The sequence below is a fragment of the Gigantopelta aegis genome, chromosome 3 (genome assembly GCF_016097555.1).
Source record: "Gigantopelta aegis isolate Gae_Host chromosome 3, Gae_host_genome, whole genome shotgun sequence".
Classification (NCBI taxonomy): domain Eukaryota; kingdom Metazoa; phylum Mollusca; class Gastropoda; order Neomphalida; family Peltospiridae; genus Gigantopelta; species Gigantopelta aegis.
In genome coordinates this window covers 5,634,554-5,654,211 of record NC_054701.1, presented here as the reverse complement: position 1 = coordinate 5,654,211, position 19,658 = coordinate 5,634,554, and the positions used below count along the sequence as shown (strand labels likewise).

The 19,658-nt window shown below is 35.2% G+C and overlaps 1 protein-coding gene across 3 annotated transcripts in view; it reads left to right on the top strand.

The window, feature by feature from the left end:
- Positions 1-18,528, top strand: part of LOC121367437 (membrane-associated guanylate kinase, WW and PDZ domain-containing protein 1-like) — a 160,357-nt gene extending 141,829 nt beyond the window's left edge. For 2 of the 3 annotated variants that reach the window (XM_041491608.1, XM_041491607.1), the window contains exons 16-22: positions 1,318-1,497; positions 4,543-4,577; positions 5,391-5,485; positions 6,041-6,098; positions 10,852-11,028; positions 11,393-11,531; positions 14,628-18,528. In XM_041491608.1, the coding sequence (XP_041347542.1) occupies positions 1,318-1,497; positions 4,543-4,577; positions 5,391-5,485; positions 6,041-6,098; positions 10,852-11,028; positions 11,393-11,531; positions 14,628-14,761 (818 nt within the window). In that variant the 3' untranslated portion in view covers positions 14,762-18,528. The remainder of the gene's footprint in view (positions 1-1,317; positions 1,498-4,542; positions 4,578-5,390; positions 5,486-6,040; positions 6,099-10,851; positions 11,029-11,392; positions 11,532-14,627) is intronic. The other variant, XM_041491609.1, reaches the window with a different exon arrangement.
- Positions 18,529-19,658: the final 1,130 nt, after the last annotated feature.

The window sequence follows — 19,658 nt, the reverse complement described above, 5'->3', positions numbered from 1 at the left end:
AAGGAAACCAAGAACATTATGTGATGTGAAATTAAAAACAATGATCATTCAAAGAATGCTGTCATAAAATGCTGTTAAAATGTTACGCTTTGTAACTTGTTACCTATTAACATAGCTCTTAACCTCTGTCTGTGTCTTTTCTTATGTTCTTTGTGGAAGATTTGCTTACATAAATCCTTTAGTCTTTCAAATGAGTTTAGCTTGCATTTTCCTTTAGCATTTTTTTCTTTGTACAATTTATTTTAGTACAATGCACAGAATTATGTATTTTCTTTTGTCTTCATTATCCCTTACACAGCACATCATCCTTTAGCCTATTTATTTTTTTAAATATATATATATTATTTATTGCCTACATGTGTTTAATGTAAAATATCATGATTATTCATTCAAAATGTTCAGCTTTTGTTTAAAATGGTTAAACTTTATATAAAACTGAATGCAGTAATAAAACAGGACATTATATATATATACTATTCTAATAGTACTAATGTCTATCATTAACAAAATGGAAGTACAATATTTTATAGTACCTTTCTTTATTGGTTAGCATAGTGAAAACTAAACTTTATGAATATTTATTTGAAATCAATGAAATAGTAGAGCTATGTAAATATGCATGAAAATATTTTGCTCGAAATTAATAAAATCATTAGTGAAACTACCTTCTTCGTTTAAGCAATCTAGTTGTATTTTATGTCACAGATCTAAGTTTCAGCCCATGAAACCGACACAAAGTTTGGTTTGGTTAATCTACTAACCTGTAATATATTTGGATAAAGTTGAAACAAGATTCAGTCACGTTGAGATGGGAAATACCCTTAACTATAGACTAAAGCTCATTGTCATTAACATTATTTCTCACACATACAGGTAGTTTTAAGAATATGAAAAATTCATATTTTGTGCTATTACAAACTCCATGATGACCATAAACAATTTGGATGTTCGGAAATCAATAATTAACTAAACAATAAAATGTAAGTAATATGCAATTTCAATTATCAAAAATGGCTGTAATAGTGAAAAATAGTTCATAGTGTCTAATAACTACAATCTGTCACTTTAACTTATATGTTATTGACAAATATGACTTCAAAGAAATGTCTGTTTGTTTATACTTTAATACTAATTTAATACATCTTTGTTTATGACTAACACAACATAATACAACATGCCATCAAGCTCTAACAGGTAGCACTTTTTCAGCATGTGGCTATATATAACAATAACATGCACTGGTTGCCGTATACGTAACAGACACTGTGTATTATTTTCTTATTATGAATATTAACAGGAAGTGTTCTGTTGTTGTAGGTCGTATCCTGGAAAACAGTCCTGCTGAGCGGTGTGGGCGTCTGCACGTGGGAGATCGGATACTCGCGGTCAACGGCACAGACATCACACACATGCATCACGAAGACATCGTCAACCTCATCAAGGAGTCGGGCTATTCTGTTACCTTGACGATTGGACCGCCACCAGGCAAAAATTCAGGTTGGTTTAAGCAATAAGTTTTTTTCATTATGCTGACTATTGGCCCATCACCAGGCAAGAATTCAGGCTTGTTTAATAAATAAGGTTATTTCATTATGTTGATAATTGGCCTGCCACCAAGCAAGAATGCAGGTTGCTTTAAGAGGTAAGCCTAAAAAGGAATAAGGCAAGAATTTGCGTTTGTTTTCACGTTTCCACAGTAAGTTCTTGCTGCTGTTTTAGAAGTCTGTGGTGATATTATGTGCCTAATATTTTGAGATGGTCATTGTCTGCAGTTTTTGTGTGTCTGCTACAAGTTTATGTGTGGTAGATTAAAATGTCCATGGTGGTATGTGTCTAATATTTTGAGATGGTCATTGTCTGCAGTTTTTGTGTGTCTTTTACAAGTTTATGTGTGGTAGATTAAAATGTCCATGGTGGTATGTGTCTAATGTTTTGAGATGGTCATTGTCTGCAGTTTTTGTGTGTCTGCTACAAGTTTATGTGTGGTAGATTAAAATGTCCATGGTGGTATGTGTCTAATGTTTGTGTGTCTGTTACAAGTTTATGTGTGGTAGATTAAAATGTCCATGGTGGTATGTGTCTAATGTTTTGAGATGGTCATTGTCTGCAGTTTTTGTGTGTCTGCTACAAGTTTATGTGTGGTAGATTAAAATGTCCATGGTGGTATGTGTCTAATGTTTGTGTGTCTGTTACAAGTTTATGTGTGGTAGATTAAAATGTCCATGGTGGTATGTGTCTAATGTTTTGAGATGGTCATTGTCTGTAGTTTTTGTGTGTCTGCTACAAGTTTATGTGGTAAATTAAAATGTCCATGGTGGTATGTGTCTAATGTTTGTGTGTCTGCTACAAGTTTATGTGTGGTAAATTAAAATGTCCATGGTGGTATGTGTCTAATGTTTGTGTGTCTGTTACAAGTTTATGTGTGGTAAATTAAAATGTCCATGGTGGTATGTGTCTAATGTTTTGAGATGGTCATTGTCTGTAGTTTTTGTGTGTCTGCTACAAGTTTATGTGTGGTAAATTAAAATGTCCATGGTGGTATGTGTCTTAATGTTTTGAGATGGTCATTGTCTGTACTTTTTGTGTGTCTGCTACAAGTTTATGTGTGGTAGATTAAAATGTCCATGGTGGTATGTGTCTAATGTTTTGAGATGGTCATTGTCTGTAGTTTTTGTGTGTCTGCTACAAGTTTATGTGGTAAATTAAAATGTCCATGGTGGTATGTGTCTAATGTTTGTGTGTCTGCTACAAGTTTATGTGTGGTAAATTAAAATGTCCATGGTGGTATGTGTCTAATGTTTTGAGATGGTCATTGTCTGTAGTTTTTGTGTGTCTGCTACAAGTTTATGTGAGGTAAAATAAAATGTCCATGGTGGTATGTGTCTAATGTTTTGAGATGGCCATTGTCTGTAGTTTTTGTGTGTCTGCTACAAGTTTATGTGAGGTAAAATAAAATGTCCATGGTGGTATGTGTCTAATGTTTTGAGATGGTCATTGTCTGTACTTTTTGTGTGTCTGCTACAAGTTTATGTGTGGTAAATTAAAATGTCCATGGTGGTATGTGTCAGTGCAGGTGTTCTTGGCTAGATTACATCTGCTAATCTTTTACAGACAACAACTTGGGGCTGTCTTTTTACATAGCTTGTACAAGAAAATTTATGTACTAAAGATGTAGATATCCATGATAAATATTACACGCCATTGCTCATGTTCTCTAGCAGACAGTATCATGTGATCTGCTACATACAACAGTGTAGGTTGTCTCTGCATTTCTGTAAGGAATTTATGTGTCGTATTTGTAGGACTATTTGTCCATGCACTGTATAGGTGGTGCTTATGGTTTGGGGCAGGTATTATCTACAGATCTGTCAGGTTACCTTCCCCGTGTGTCCGAAACACAGTTTCTGACATTGTTAGAATTTGCATCTTAGGTAGACATGTGTTACCCTTTTATTAGATAGAGGCAGGGTCAGAGTGTTTGATTCAGTTCAATGATTCAATCAAATTTAGAACTAGTTGTTTGTTTGTTTTTTATTTGATATACAGTATCCTGTGATCTGTGACTTAAAGAATTTAAATTATTTTGTTACACTGCTGTAAGAATATGTGTGTACTATAGAACCAAGTGCTGATACCGTTAATCTCGAACACTGTGTGTGTACTGTAGAACCAAGTGCTCATGGTAATTTATTATGCAGTGGTTTGAAACCAGCATTATAAGACTTTGAAATTAACAACAGGATTTTTTTTATGTGGTTGGAAAAAATATTTAGAAAATTACTTTCTAGAAAATGGAATAGTTTTAACAGTGGTTCCCATTCATTGTGTAGGCCATTTTGACATTGTTGCTAATCCACCAGTGATATGAAATGTGTTAATGTAAATGTTATGATTCCCCCTGTATTATAGCATATAGGAAATGTGTTAATGTAAATGCTATGATTCCCCCTGTATTATAGCATACAGGAAATGTGTTAATATAAATGCTATGTTTCCCCCTGTATTATAGCATACAGGAAATGTGTTAATGTAAATGCTATGATTCCCCCTGTATTATAGCATACAGGAAATGTGTTAATGTAAATGCTATGATTCCCCCTGTATTATAGCATACAGGAAATGTGTTAATGTAAATGCTATGTTTCCCCCTGTATTATAGCATACAGGAAATGTGTTAATGTAAATGCTATGTTTCCCCCTGTATTATAGCATACAGGAAATGTGTTAATGTAAATGCTATGATTCCCCCTGTATTATAGCATACGGGAAATGTGTTAATGTAAATGCTATGATTCCCCCTGTATTATAGCATACAGGAAATATGTTAATGTAAATGCTATGATTCCCCCCCCTGTATTATAGCATACAGGAAATGTGTTAATGTAAATGCTATGATTCCCCCTGTATTATAACATATAGGAAATGTGTTAATGTAAATTATATGATTTTCCCCGTATTATAACATACAGGAAATGTGTTGATGTCTTTTTGTTTTTTAGCCGTTTTATTTTATTAATGTTTAATGTTTGTGTTTAATTTCAGAAGACTCTTCCAGCTCAACAAGTACATCACAGAGGGTTAGTACCAAACTTATTTCATGGTTTTTACTTCATCTATGTACAATGGAGAGGTCAGATCTAGCTCAGTCGGTAGAGTGCCCACTGTAGATGTTAGGTTTAAAGGATCAAATCATGTCGGTGGACACAATCTCTAATTGTTTTTACCCATCCCAACCAATGCCTCGGACTGGTATATCAAAGGTTGTGGTGTGTGCTGTATTGTCTGTGGACAACTGCATATAAAATATCCTTTGCTGCTAATGAATAAATGTTTGACATCCAGTAGCCAGTGATTAATTAATCAATGTGCTCTAGTGGTGCCATTAAACAAAACAAGCTTTACTTTAACTCTGTATGATGGTTTCACTTATGTATTAATGTGGAGAATAGGTACATACAGTGGCGTAGAGTGGGCGGGGCCACCGGGGTGGTTGCTTTACTTTAACTCTGTATGATGGTTTCACTTATGTATTAATGTGGAGAATAGGTACATACAGTGGCGTAGAGTGGGCGGGGCCACCGGGGTGGTTGCTTTACTTTAACTCTGTATGATGGTTTCACTTATGTATTAATGTGGAGAATAGGTACATACAGTGGCGTAGAGTGGGCGGGGCCACCGGGGTGGTTGCTTTACTTTAACTCTGTATGATGGTTTCACTTATGTATTAATGTGGAGAATAGGTACATACAGTGGCGTAGAGTGGGCGGGGCCACCGGGGTGGTTGCCCTGGGTGAAAAATTGTAGACTGAATTATCAGAAGATTTGAATCATTTAACATTATTGACTGGCAGTGTTTTCTCAACTCCGACTTGCCTTGCTTTAACTTGCAGGGTTCCATGATCAATGCAATGGCCTACCCAGCAATGAATGAATCAGACGAAATATGGAGGCCTGAGGTGCCCCCTCACCACCAGGGGTGGGACAGGTAATTTAATCATTACAAATAGTCACATCTTCAACTCAATCTAGTTTTTTGATATATACATGTCTCTTATTAACTCAGCCATCTGTCCATCCATCTATCCACCATTCCACCTTTTCATCTGTCCATCCACCTGTCCATCTGTTTATCGTCCATCCATCTATCCATCAATCTGTCCGTTCCTCTGTCCGTCCAACCATCTATCCACTATACCACCTTTTAATCTGTGCATTCACCCACCTATCCATCTGTCTGTCCATTCATTAATCTGTCTGTCTATTCATCTGTCCATCCATCTCTTTATCCACTCATCCCTCTTTCCTTTCATCCACCGGGCTTGATATCCTATTTTATTTTTTACCATTTGTCCGTCAGTCTGTTTATCTGTACATTTATCCAACAACCTTTAGCCTATTTTACTGTTTGTCCATTTTACCATCCATCCATCCATCCATCCATCATGCTTGACAGTGTATCTTATCTTACTATTTGTAACATTCTATGTGTAAAGATATTGTCGTTATCTGACATGTTATATGATTGAATAATCTCTTACAGGTATGGACCTCCTCCTGCTGGCCCAAAAGATATGAATAAATCAAAGATGCAAAATCAAGTACGTTTTCTCTTCTTTTTACTTTTCAGTTAGCTGCTGGTTTTACATATGTATACACAGGGCTCAAGCTAGGTCTAAATTTTAGGGAGAAGTGACTTCTCCTTCCAGACCTTGAGAGGGAGAAATTTTTAACCAGAGGGAGACTTGAATTTATTTCTATTTTTTAATATGTATGTATGTATGCCCACAAATGACTGTCAGGTCAGATGTCGGGAATCAATTTAATGTTCAAGCATGCTCGTTTCGAGCACGATATCTGACTAGAGCAAGAAACTGTACTCGGAACAAGAGGGGTGGGGGAGTGTTTAAAAAAAAAAAAAAAAAAAAAAAGAAGAAAAGTTGATTGGCTAAAAATAATTAATTGATGGTTAAATAAACTTTATTTACAAAGAAGTTAAGAGGGTTTAAACAAAGGGTTAAAAAAAGGTTTATTTTTTAGTACTTTACTTGCGTTTTTATGTTAAATAGCGTGAAGCCCCTTTTTGCAGACACTGATTACGAGTTATTACTGTTTATACTTGAAAGAAACCAACTGTATGGACGATATGATCCTAAATACCAAATTACGGATTCATGTGATTACATGTACATTCTTTTATTTTCCTTTGTATTATCTTCAAAGACTGGGATAATTAATCCTTAATTACGCATGTCGCCATTTCCAAATTCCTGGTCAGTCACCCGTGAACGCATGTTGCCAAGCATGTGGCCTCTGTTTTGACAAAGCGACTTTTTAACCGCTCCAGACACATGGTCAGGGCAAAGTCGGCAAGATCAAGGCGAAGTTTGGGCTCGCTTCGCCTGGTTGCGTGAGCCCTGTATACATGTAGTATAATGTCTACAAAAGTTAACAATGTTATTTCTCTAGCTTCTTGAAAATGGCGACAGAAATTAACGATATTCCTTGATTTATTGAAATTCTACTTCTGTCAGGATCTTGCATCAGTAAATAACATCATGCAATAACATCATGCATCTACTGCTATAACAAGACTGCAAGGATGACATCTACAGTATTCACTGACTGGTGTTTAGCATGTGAGAAAAAAGTTGAAGCAACAAAAGTAAAAATGAACAGTACTTATTGACAACTGTCCAACTCCTCCCCACGAAAGGACTGGACTACATTAAACTGATTTTCGTACCATCTAACACAACTTCAAAAACACAACCATAGAATCAAGGAGTGGTTTTTTTTTTTTAAATTCACTATCACAATTTGTTTTTGGAGTTTATTTTTTTCAACAATAAATATTTGTATAATTATCTGGGATATAACAATATCTCAGACCTACCATCTTCATAAATCAAGGCTAATATTCGTTCCTCGTATTTAGCCTTGATACATGTCGTCAAGAAATCGTGCCACAAAATGCTTCAATTTCATTGGATGCGATGAGATCTGATTGCAACGAATCGCAACGCTCCTTATAGATTCCCTTGTTATTGTAAACAAAGATGGCAGCATCAGCATCCGTGGAAACGTGTCGTGTTTGTCACAATATGTTAAAAAAAAGGTTTCGGCGGTTAATTTTTGATATTGCTTTCAAGATTGTCACATGTTACCGATGCTGTGATTGGTCAGCAATGTCATCGTGTAAGGGACATAATCGGTGTTACAAATTTTCTTCCAATAGAGGGCGCTAGTAGTGGATATCAGTAATCTTGACTACATGTATCAAGGCTGAATACGAGGAACGAATATTAGCCTTGATTTATGAAGATGCAAACCTACAGGCTGGCACCAACAACATTGAGATATAGAGTTTTCTGTATTTTACCTGTTTAATAAGACTCCCCTGACTGTTTTGTTGGCCCTATGGATGGCCATCGTAGGCAGGTTTAGCTGTACTGAAGTATAGTGTGACTTACTTCTATTAACAATCATGGTGGGATTTAGCTCAGTTGGTCCTATGGATGGCCATCGTAGGCAGGTTTAGCTGTACTGAAGTATAGTGTGACTTACTTCTATTAACAATCATGGTGGGATTTAGCTCAGTTGGTCCTATGGATGGCCATCGTAGGCAGGTTTAGCTGTACTGAAGTATAGTGTGACTTACTTCTATTAACAATCATGGTGGGATTTAGCTCAGTTGGCCCTATGGATGGACATCGTAGGCAGGTTTAGCTGTACTGAAGTATAGTGTGACTTACTTCTATTAACAATCATGGTGGGATTTAGCTCAGTTGGCCCTATGGATGGCCATCGTAGGCAGGTTTAGCTGTACTGAAGTATAGTGTGACTTACTTCTATTAACAATCATGGTGGGATTTAGCTCAGTTCGTTGAGTGCTTACTTGAGGCACTTGTGTCGCAGGATTGAACCACCTCAGTGGATCCATTCAACTGATTGGGTGTTTTCTCATTCCAACCAGTGCACCACAACTGGTCAACGGCCGTGGTATGTGCTTTCCTGTCTGTGGGAAAGTGCATATAAAAGATCCCTTGCTGCATTAAGAAAGTGTAGTGGGTTTTCTCTATTGCCTACGAGTCAGACTGCTGTTTGACATCCAATTGACGATGATTAAAGGAAACATGTCACGTAAACCATATTTGGCACCAACCATGTACAATTAATTATAAATTGAATCACCTAAAAAAAAAAAATATAAAAAATTAATTACTTAAAATATCTCCATAAAAGAACCCCAGATACGAGCTCTTAGCGGAAATTGCCGATCTTTAATGAGCAGGGCAATCACGAGGTCCGTGACGTCAGAGACGCGTCGCTTGATCTGAAGCCTTACACTTAAAAGCATTAGTCCGTACCACTCATAAAGAATCTAAGACTTGCACAGCTTACCAAAACAATGAGTGTTCGTTCGCAAAACGTTTTGCCGTATCAATATGAGCTGTTAGTAAATGAAGAAAGACACACATTTACTTACAACAGTGATACTGATGAAAAAACGGATAGCGAGTCGGAGGGTGGAGAAACTGATGGTGCCAGACCAGACCGGTCGACCAATTTACAGCCCGGAGCCCGAAAGTAACCCGGAGACAAAACCAAAACTCGGATGCTAATGCCGAGGTGTATACTGTTCATATTTAGCATAAAGATACACCTCGATATGATGTATTTAAATATGTAAAAAATATAAATGTAGGACAAACATTTTTTGGTGGGTTTTTTTTTTAGAAAATAACGCATTTTTTATGTTCGGGCTGTACATAATGAAATCTGTATGCACAGTGTAAACAAACGCTCTAATTTACGACAAGGCGCTTCACTTTCATTAACCTGGCTTGTAAAACAACATAAATGACTTGAGAGTATAATCAACTTTTAAACTAAATATATTTCTATTTGCATCAATAGAACGAAATGGGGTTATAGTATTTTTCTCTCATAAAAAAGTAGCATATTATTAGGCCTATTGGTAGGGTGCGTTAGAGTAAAAACGACCACTCACGATACCCAAGTGATAATTTTCTTTTCTTTGGTACTACGTAATTGGTCAGTTTTGTAATTTTAGATGGGAAAGTCTACTTAATCAAGGGTTTTACAGCATAATTTACAGTAATGAAGCAGGGCGGCTGATAATGTCCATTAACATTGTACTATAGTCGCGATAGGTTACGCCACAATACCCTGTGATCTTAAAAAAACTGGCACGTATTTTGTACGTATGTCTAGACCGTGGTAATCACTTACCTGGTCGATACCCTGCAATATACACCTGCCAATCAGGAATCACATGTGCAGGCCACGGAAAGAAAGGACCAATTAACTAAAACAACACTCCGATTCTCAAGTCAGCCCGTGGATGAAACATAATAGTTATTTCGACACCGATAGTAGTGGTTGATTTTGTATTGAACTTCGTGTTGCTTTGGGGCTTCGGGCGATGAGGAACGTTTTTGTGACGTATTCCGCCCGAAGATTAAAAACATTATTTAAAATTATTATTGTTTTCTACACGTTTTTTAAAAACATATTTAAATACATCGTACTGAGATGTATCCTCATGCCAAATCCCATGTTTGTATATGCCATATTTAATTACTTGTTGACGTTTCCTTCTTCGGACGGTGAATACAGATTTTGTTATGTAGGCCTACAGCCCTAACATGAAAAATCTTCTTTTTTTTTCCAAAAAAATAAATAAATAAAACATTCTACATTTTTGTTTTAACATATATAAATACATCATGCTGAGGTGTATCTTTGTGCCAAATATGTACAATGTACACCTCGGCATTCGCAACCGAGTACTGTTTTTGTCTCCGGGTAACGTTCGGGCTCCGGGCTGTAAATAGGCTGACACCAAAGTACTATGCGGTATTGGTGTCCAATCTTTTCTTTTGCGATAAAATACACGCGTCTTTCTTCGGATACAATCCTTTGGAAAACCATAAAAAGACAATCCCGATCGTTTAAACTGTTTATTTTTACACCCAAAGGCCGCGCAGTACGGCACTGTTGGACTGAAAAGATCGTAAGCCCCTTACTCCATATATAAACAGTTAACAACAATGGAAGAGTACAGCGGCTCTGACGTCACTTCCCTTTTTTTCCGAACGCTCACGAAGAAATATGCATAAATCGTACTTTGATACTGATTAGCGTAATTTCTTCATTTTAAGTTAACTACACGTATTTTATTGTTATAAAGTTATTTGTATATTATTTTTATATCATTTTTCTTTTAAAATGAGCTATAATATGGTCTCGTGTCATGTTTCCTTTAATACATGTGTATATCAATGTGTTCTGGTGGTGGTGTTAAACAAAACAAACTTGTGTTAACAGTCTGACTTGGACACCTTGCAGGAACCAGAGGAGGGTGAGCTCTACACCGTCGACCTGCAGCGAGGCTCGCGAGGGTTCGGCTTCTCAATACGCGGAGGTCGGGAGTTTAACAGCATGCCACTGTTTGTTCTCAGAATAGCAGAGGGGGGAGCCGCTGATGTTGATGGAAGACTCCGGGTACGTACTGTCTTGATTTTGCTGTGCTTGCAGTACACAGGGAACATTCTTGTTTTTAATTTTTTATTAGCAACAGTTGTGATCAGTTAAAAATCGACTAGTAACTACTATTTAATGTTTTACAATTATATAGCAATCTCTGAAATTTGTATAGTGAATCACGACTTGATACTGAACAAAATGTTCCATGAAGACTATTTTTGCTAAAAGTTAATCTTAGTTCTGAATGTACTGAACATTGGCCAAAAGAGGTGTTACCATTGCCTGTGTTACCACTGCCTATGTTTAATGCTGTGTTACCACTGCCTGTTTTACTGACTGCCTGTGTTAGTTCAATGCTGTTACAACTGCCTGTGTTGTGCAGGTGGGCGACCAGATCCTGGAGATCAACAACTACCAGACAGACAGCATGACGCACACGGACGCCATTGACATCATCCAGAATGGAGGCAACGCCGTCCACCTGCTGGTCAAGAGGACCGGCAAACCACCACCGGCCTTCGGTACGTCTTACACGGTCACAACGCAGAACACAATGAGTGCTTGTCATCTCATGAGTCCACTTCTCCACACAATATCACATCAGCATTTATACAGTCACATCAGCATTTACACGTCAGTATTTACACACAATGTCACATCAGCATTTATACAGTCAGTCAGCATTTCCACGTCAGTATTTACACACAATGTCACATCAGCATTTATACAGTCAATCAGCATTTATACAGTCACATCAGCATTTCCACGTCAGTATTTACACACAATATCACATCAGCATTTATACAGTCAATCAGCATTTATACAGTCAATCAGCATTTCCACGTCAATATTTACACACAATATCACATCAGCATTTATACAGTCAATCAGCATTTCCACGTCAGTATTTACACACAATGTTACATCAGCATTTATACAGTCAGTCAGCATTTCCACGTCAGTATTTACACACAATGTCACATCAGCATTTATACAGTCAATCAGCATTTATACAGTCACATCAGCATTTCCACGTCAGTATTTACACAATATCACATCAGCATTTATACAGTCACATCAGCATTTATACAGTCAATCAGCATTTATACAGTCACATCAGCATTTCCACGTCAGTATTTACACACAATGTCACATCAGCATTTATACAGTCACATCAGCATTTCCACGTCAGTATTTACACACAATATCACATCAGCATTTATACAGTCAATCAGCATTTATACAGTCACATCAGCATTTCCACGTCAGTATTTACACACAATGTCACATCAGCATTTATACAGTCACATCAGCATTTATACAGTCACATCAGCATTTCCACGTCAGTATTTACACACAATGTCACAGCAGCATTTATACAGTCGCATCAGCATTTCCATGTCAGTATTTACACACAATATCACATCAGCATTTATACAGTCACATCAGCATTTATACAGTCAATCAGCATTTATACAGTCACATCAGCATTTCCACGTCAGTATTTACACACAATGTCACATCAGCATTTATACAGTCACATCAGCATTTCCACGTCAGTATTTACACACAATATCACATCAGCATTTATACAGTCAATCAGCATTTATACAGTCACATCAGCATTTCCACGTCAGTATTTACACACAATGTCACATCAGCATTTATACAGTCACATCAGCATTTATACAGTCACATCAGCATTTCCACGTCAGTATTTACACACAATGTCACAGCAGCATTTATACAGTCGCATCAGCATTTCCATGTCAGTATTTACACACAATATCACATCAGCATTTATACAGTCATATCAGCATTTATACAGTCACATCAGCATTTCCACGTCAGTATTTACACACAATGTCACATCAGCATTTATACAGTCACATCAGCATTTATACAGTCACATCAGCATTTCCACGTCAGTATTTCCACACAATGTCACATCAGCATTTATACAGTTAATCAGCATTTATACAGTCACATCAGCATTTCCACACAATATCACATCAGCATTTATACAGTCACATCAGCATTTCCACATCAGTATTTCCACACAATGTCACAGCAGAATTTATACAGTCACAGCAGCATTTCCACATCAGTATTTACACACAATGTCACATCAGCATTTCCACATCAGTATTTACACACAATGTCACATCAGCATTTATACAGTCACATCAGCATTTCCATCCAATGTCACATAAACATTTACACACAATGTCACATCAGCATTTTACACACAATGTCACATCAGCATTTATACACTATGTCAAATCAGCATTTCCATTCACATCAGCATTTCCACCCACTGTCACATCAGCATTTCCACACAATGTCAAATCAGCTTTTCCACACAATGTCGAATCAAAACTTACGAACAATGTCACATCAGCATTTCCACACAATGTCACATCAGCATTTATTCACAATGTCACATCAGCATTTTCACATAACATATATCAGCATTTACACACAATGTCATATCAGCATTTATACACGATATCACATCAACATTTCCACACAATATCATAGCATTTCCACACAATGTCATATCAGCATTTCCACACAATGTCACATCAGCATTTCCACACAATATCATATCAGCATTTATACACAATATATCAGCATTTATTCATGATGTCATATCAGCATTTACACACAATGTCACATCAGCAATTAACATATCTTATCTGTTGGCTTAAATTGGACAATAAATCTAGTCACATCATAATATTTGCTTGGCAACAAGTCAGATCGAACCTGTTGCATCTGAAAAGCATGAATAACTCTGTAAGTTCTTCTCCATACATGTTTAATGTACTTTTTTGATCCCAAATCAGGAAAGGAGTAGCTAATAAAATTAACTAAAATTAATATAAATTTTTATTCCGCAATCACTGTATTCTTTGGCAAGATATGATGACTAGATAAATCTCTATATTTTTTGTCACAAACCAAAAATGTAGGTCATGTGACATAAGCCCAACTCCTCTCAAGTATTTCAGACTAGATTTTCAATAAACATACTCTTTAAATCATTTGTTTAAGTATAGTAAATACAAATAACTTTTAGTTTTGCGATAACAATACAAAACGTGTATGTTTATTTATGAATAAGAGTTTAAAAACCTTTTTTGAATGTGACTTGTATGACGTCATATTGCAAAAGCCATGCTAGGTTGATGATACTTGATTTGCATACACAAAAATGGAATAAATAATGATTTTCCAACTGTTCCTGTAGGATTACAGGATAAAAGAAATAACTGGTTACTGTCTTAAGATATCGGCTTTATCCTGCTCAGGTCGAATGACGAATGCATTTGCCATTGTAACCATCGCAGGCTAAAGCCGATATCTTAAGACACAACCTTTTATTCTTTATATTTGTAGCCCTGGATTAAATGTTTTGGTTTTTAGATACTGGGGGCCCTGAAACAATGCTAGTGTTTTTGTAAACAAACATGATTATTTTCCTTTCTTTTTTATCTTTCTAAACTGATTACTCTGTTATAATCTGATCACCACTCATTAAACAATGTGCTGGGGTGTCCTGTAACATTGTTTTCTTTTAATACATGTTTTAGGATTGTTTTTATCTCCTTCAGATGGTTCTCCCGCACAAATGGGTCGCTATCCCCACCATCAAGGAGTTGCCATAGCAAATGGACCAATCAGTCACAGTTCACCGCACATGGGTAGGCGCCAGCTTGGACCTCGAGAAGAATACTTTCAGAACTAGCCGGAACACACAGCAGCAGTTTTAGAATTGACAGCCAGCAATAATGGAAAAATAAACTGGATGTTTCAGAATTACTAGACATTATAAAGTACACTGGAAATTTTAGAATTTCTAGACAACCAGTGCCATTATGAAAATAGACTGAGATATTCAGAATAAGTACCGCCAACCAGTCAGGGTTGTCGAACTAGACTGGTAGTTTCAGAATAACTACAGACAACCAGTCAGGTTGTCGAAATAGACTGGCAGTTTCAGAATAACTAATGACAACCAACTAGTCGGGTTGTCGAAATACACTTGTTGTGTCAGAATAACTACTGGCAACCAGTCGGGTTGTCGAAATAGACTGGTTGTGTCAGAATAACTACTGTCAATCAGTTGAGTAGTTAAAATAGACTGGTTGTGTCAGAATAACTACTGTCAATGTCGGGTTGTCGAAATAGACTGGTTGTGTCAGAATAACTACTGTCAATCAGTTGAGTAGTTGAAATAGACTGGTTGTGTCAGAATAACTACTGTCAATCAGTTGAGTAGTTGAAATAGACTGGTTGTGTCAGAATAACTACTGGCAATCGGTTGTGTTGTCGAACTGGAAAGGCAGATTGAGAAGAAGTAGTAACAGCCAATCACATTGCCAGTGAGTTGAAATAAACTCGAGAATGCTTCCACTGGAACAGTGCCAAACTGTTCCAAAATCAAATTCCGAACCAGGATTAGATTGTGCTGACCGAGGAAGAAAGGATATTTCAGAATGAAGTTTTGTTATTTTAATATATGTGTTGCATCTGCTGAAGTATGCAGCATAAATAACATAAGATGGCCATGGCAACAGTGATGTTTATATAGACATGTTGCATGCACTAAAGGATGTCTAGATTGACAAAACATGATGGCCACATTATATAACATGCTCCAGTGTGGAAATATTGTAAAATAAGCCTGTCTGAGTTTCTAGTTTGATGAAATCTACATGGACAAAGAAAATGAGGAGAATGCAAAAACTATATTTTTGCAATGCATTGTAATTAGTAAAAAAATCACTAAAACTTGGTTATCATAAAGAACCTGTGATTGCTTTGTAATTTGCCAAGTATGCAAATTAGTTTGCTATTTTTAACTTTAGATTGTGATGAGAGGTAATAAGTTTTGTTTGATGAACCATGGATGCAGGAGACTACAATTTTGGAAATAAAAATAAGAGATGTTTTAGGGAATTGTGGGTAATATGAATGTTAAAGAATAGTTTATAATGTTAATTGTTTGTATCTTTGTAGATAAAAAGTTTAGCTGAATACATGGTTTAAACACTACTATGGGCGAACATGGCAAATCAGTGACACTAAATTTAACCATCTCTTACTGTCAGGAACTTATTATTATTATTTGTTTTAATTTATTTAATAAACTGATCACATCATGTGTACTCAATCATCTTGATGTTATGCGAGATTATATCCGTAAGTATTTGTATTTAGGTCCGTTTTTCAAAGACTAAGTACTATTTTAAAAACAAATTTCATGAACCTGACAAAAATATCTCTAGTCACTTGTTCACCATAGGTAAATGTTGTGAAATAAAATAACAGGCCAGATCCATATTTTCAAAGCTATCTTAGCACTACAAAATTGTCAAACCATCGTAAGCTATGACATCACTATGAAGTGTGCTGTAGTGAACTAGCCTACGATAGTTTTATAATTCTGTAGGCCTAAGATAGCTTCGAAAATATGGGCCCAGATAATTACAAAATGGAACAGTTGTTAACATGCTTTTAAAAATAAAAAGTTTTATGAGTATTTAATAATTGCATCATTGTGCAGTCACTGACATTGTTTTTAAAATTAAAATATTTTAAAGGTGAATGGTTCAACGTTTGTATTAATATATATATTTTTTATCATTTCCCAAGCTGTTGCTACTTCCACCAATTATGTAATTAATTTTTTACCACCACAATATATGGAACAAATTGTCACATTGTATAGAATTGCACATTGTATAATATCATCATTATTAGACATAACGGTAGAATTTAGTGTACAGTGTAATTATATGAGCATGAATGAATTTTAGATTTTTATTGTGGCTGTTTTTGTCGTTTTAGATAGCACATTTATATTCTATTTTTATGTGATGAAGAGTCTCAGAACTTCAATTAGGGTATTCATTGTTATTAATACATTCATTGTAGTTATGTAAATAAGTTATGCAAATATTTTATCATAAGCATTTACATTTTTATGCAATATGTAAAAAAACAAAAAACAATGAATGTAAAATGTATTACCAGAAGCTGAATTGTTACTGTTTTTCTTTTTACTAAAACATCATCATGAACATTTTAATTCCGTTGCAGTTTTATGTTCAGTTATAAAAATGTAAACATTTTACATTGTTTTTTAGTTTCTGCAGTCACTGTTAATCATTTTTAACTGTCATCAAATTATATTCGTCAGCATTCAACAAAATTCTATTTTAGGTGTTGAAATATACATCAAGTAAAATAGCACTGCATTATGTTAAAGTTGTATTGTATTAATGCTGGTTTAGTTTTCACAAGTTTCTGTTGTTATCATGTGTACATTATTTTCAGAAATGTCATCTCATACAACTGTTGACTATCATGACATCATAATGATAAGCATTCGGCTTTAGGCAACTGTTTACAATTTTAGCAGAACACTGAATAATTTATAAACACTTGACTATTTGTTTTTACCTGAAGTAAAAACGTTTGCAATGAAATACTTATTAATTAGTACAATTACTCTCGGTACTTTCCCTCAAAATACTAAGATTGATGAATTAAATATTTATTATTTATTATTTATTCTGGTATGTGGAATTTAACTCTGAATTTAAAATCATTAATAGAAGTTTTTAACTTATAATTATAGTTTGTAATTAAGTCTTTTGAACCTATTTTGTTCAACGTTTTACAAAAATATATTAGATTTTATGCATTTAAACATACTTTAAGGTTGTGCCTTGACTTTGTTGGGTGGTACCTACCAACAAATTTGCATTCGTGAGATATTGTACATCGAAAATCACTTGTTTTACTGTGCACGTTTAGAATGATACATTTTTAGGGAAAAGAGGATAAATTTTGTTTCTATGCATATATTAATGGACTATATCACACCAGTGGGTAGAATGTTTTAGCAGTAAATGTTTTATAATTTCAGATTTATTATTTTATTCATCATATTCTGATGGAAAGCAATAAGGGAACATACGAGGAATAATAGCAAATATTGGGTGCAAACAAAACTTTCATCCATAGTGGCAAGAAGCTAACCATGTTACGGACATTCCACCCCATGTTAGTGACAGTCAGTCACACATTATATATTAGTCCCCTGCTGGTCCAACAGGAGGGGACTAGAGGTTTCATCTCCATCCTTCTGTTTGTCTGTCTATCCATCTGTCCAGAAGTTTACCAGATGTTTTTCAAAATGCTTTGAGATATTGATCTAAAACTTTGTGTATAGCTTTATCATGTACCATTACAGATCAAGTTTGATTTTTGTGGCAATTTACCTATTTTTCACAGAGTTATGCCCCTTGAGTTTAGGAGATACAAAAAATTGTTCAGCCTGGTAAGGGACATTAATTGATTTAGCAGTACTCTGAGAATGCTCGTCTTATACAGACTACTACTTTAGTAAAAATAAATTGCCATGTGTTCCCTCATTTCTTCCCATCAGTATATAATGTAATGTTAGTGAAAGTGTTCACATAAATACTTGTTAATTTACATATACCAAAACGTGTAATCTCTGATTTTTTTCTAAAAGTAAATTATTTAGAGATTGTCTTTTGACAGGTTTACCAAAATCATTATTATACTAGAACAAGTCTGCAGCTGGTGACAGTGACATTGTAAAGTTAGTTATTTAAAGTATTATACTAGAACAAGTCTGCAGCTGGTGACAGTGACATTGTAAAGTTAGTTATTTAAAGTATTATACTAGAACAAGCCTGCAGGTGGTGACAGTGACATTGCAAAGTTAGATATTTAAAGGGTTGGTTTGCGTTGTGATATGTTAAGATATTTAAAGGGTTGGTTTGCGTTGTGATATGTTAACCCGTCTTCTCGTAATACCGGTATGTAAAAATAACTTTTTTTAACTTTGGCAGAGCTGTTAAAATTATCTTTTTATAGCCTCTTTCTCACACATAACTGTACAAACTCATAGCAACATTTTCATTAACATAAAACTAGACTAGCTTTTATGTTTTCTTCTCTTTTTAAAAAAATACATATTAATTGGCAAGTTAGGTTTTTCATTAACTTAAAATGAAACTATATGTTTTAAATAAACAATTAAACATAGGTGGAGCTACTAATTTTCTTTTAAAACTATTTTTAGGTGCCATTTCCAGTAACATAAAATATTAGTAATTATTGAGATAAAAATGACTGTACAAGATATCCAGAAAACAATAGGTTCATGAAAAATAGGGGAGAGTATTATTAACTTTTCTTCACAGAAGAGGACAAGATCCATATAATAGAGAAAAATTCCTTTTTTCAACCAAGATATAAAAATCTACATAGATCAAGCTGTTAAAATGATTTTCTTTGTAACTCTGGGGTTGTTTTTTACTATCGAAGAACAATGACAAGATGAAAAACGATCTGTGCTGTAATTGTAGAAAAATTCTGTTTTAAAATGATCTTCTTTATAACACTAGTTTAGGACTATTGAAAAACAATAATAAGTTGAAAAACAACATCCATGCTGTAAATGGAGAAAAATTCAGTTTTTTCATTGGTGGTCAAACTGCTAAAATGATACTCTTTTAACATTGGTTTAGGACCATAAAAAAACCCAGGACAAGGTCCATAAAATCTGTAATTTGAGAAAACTTGTAGGTTTTAATATTGGT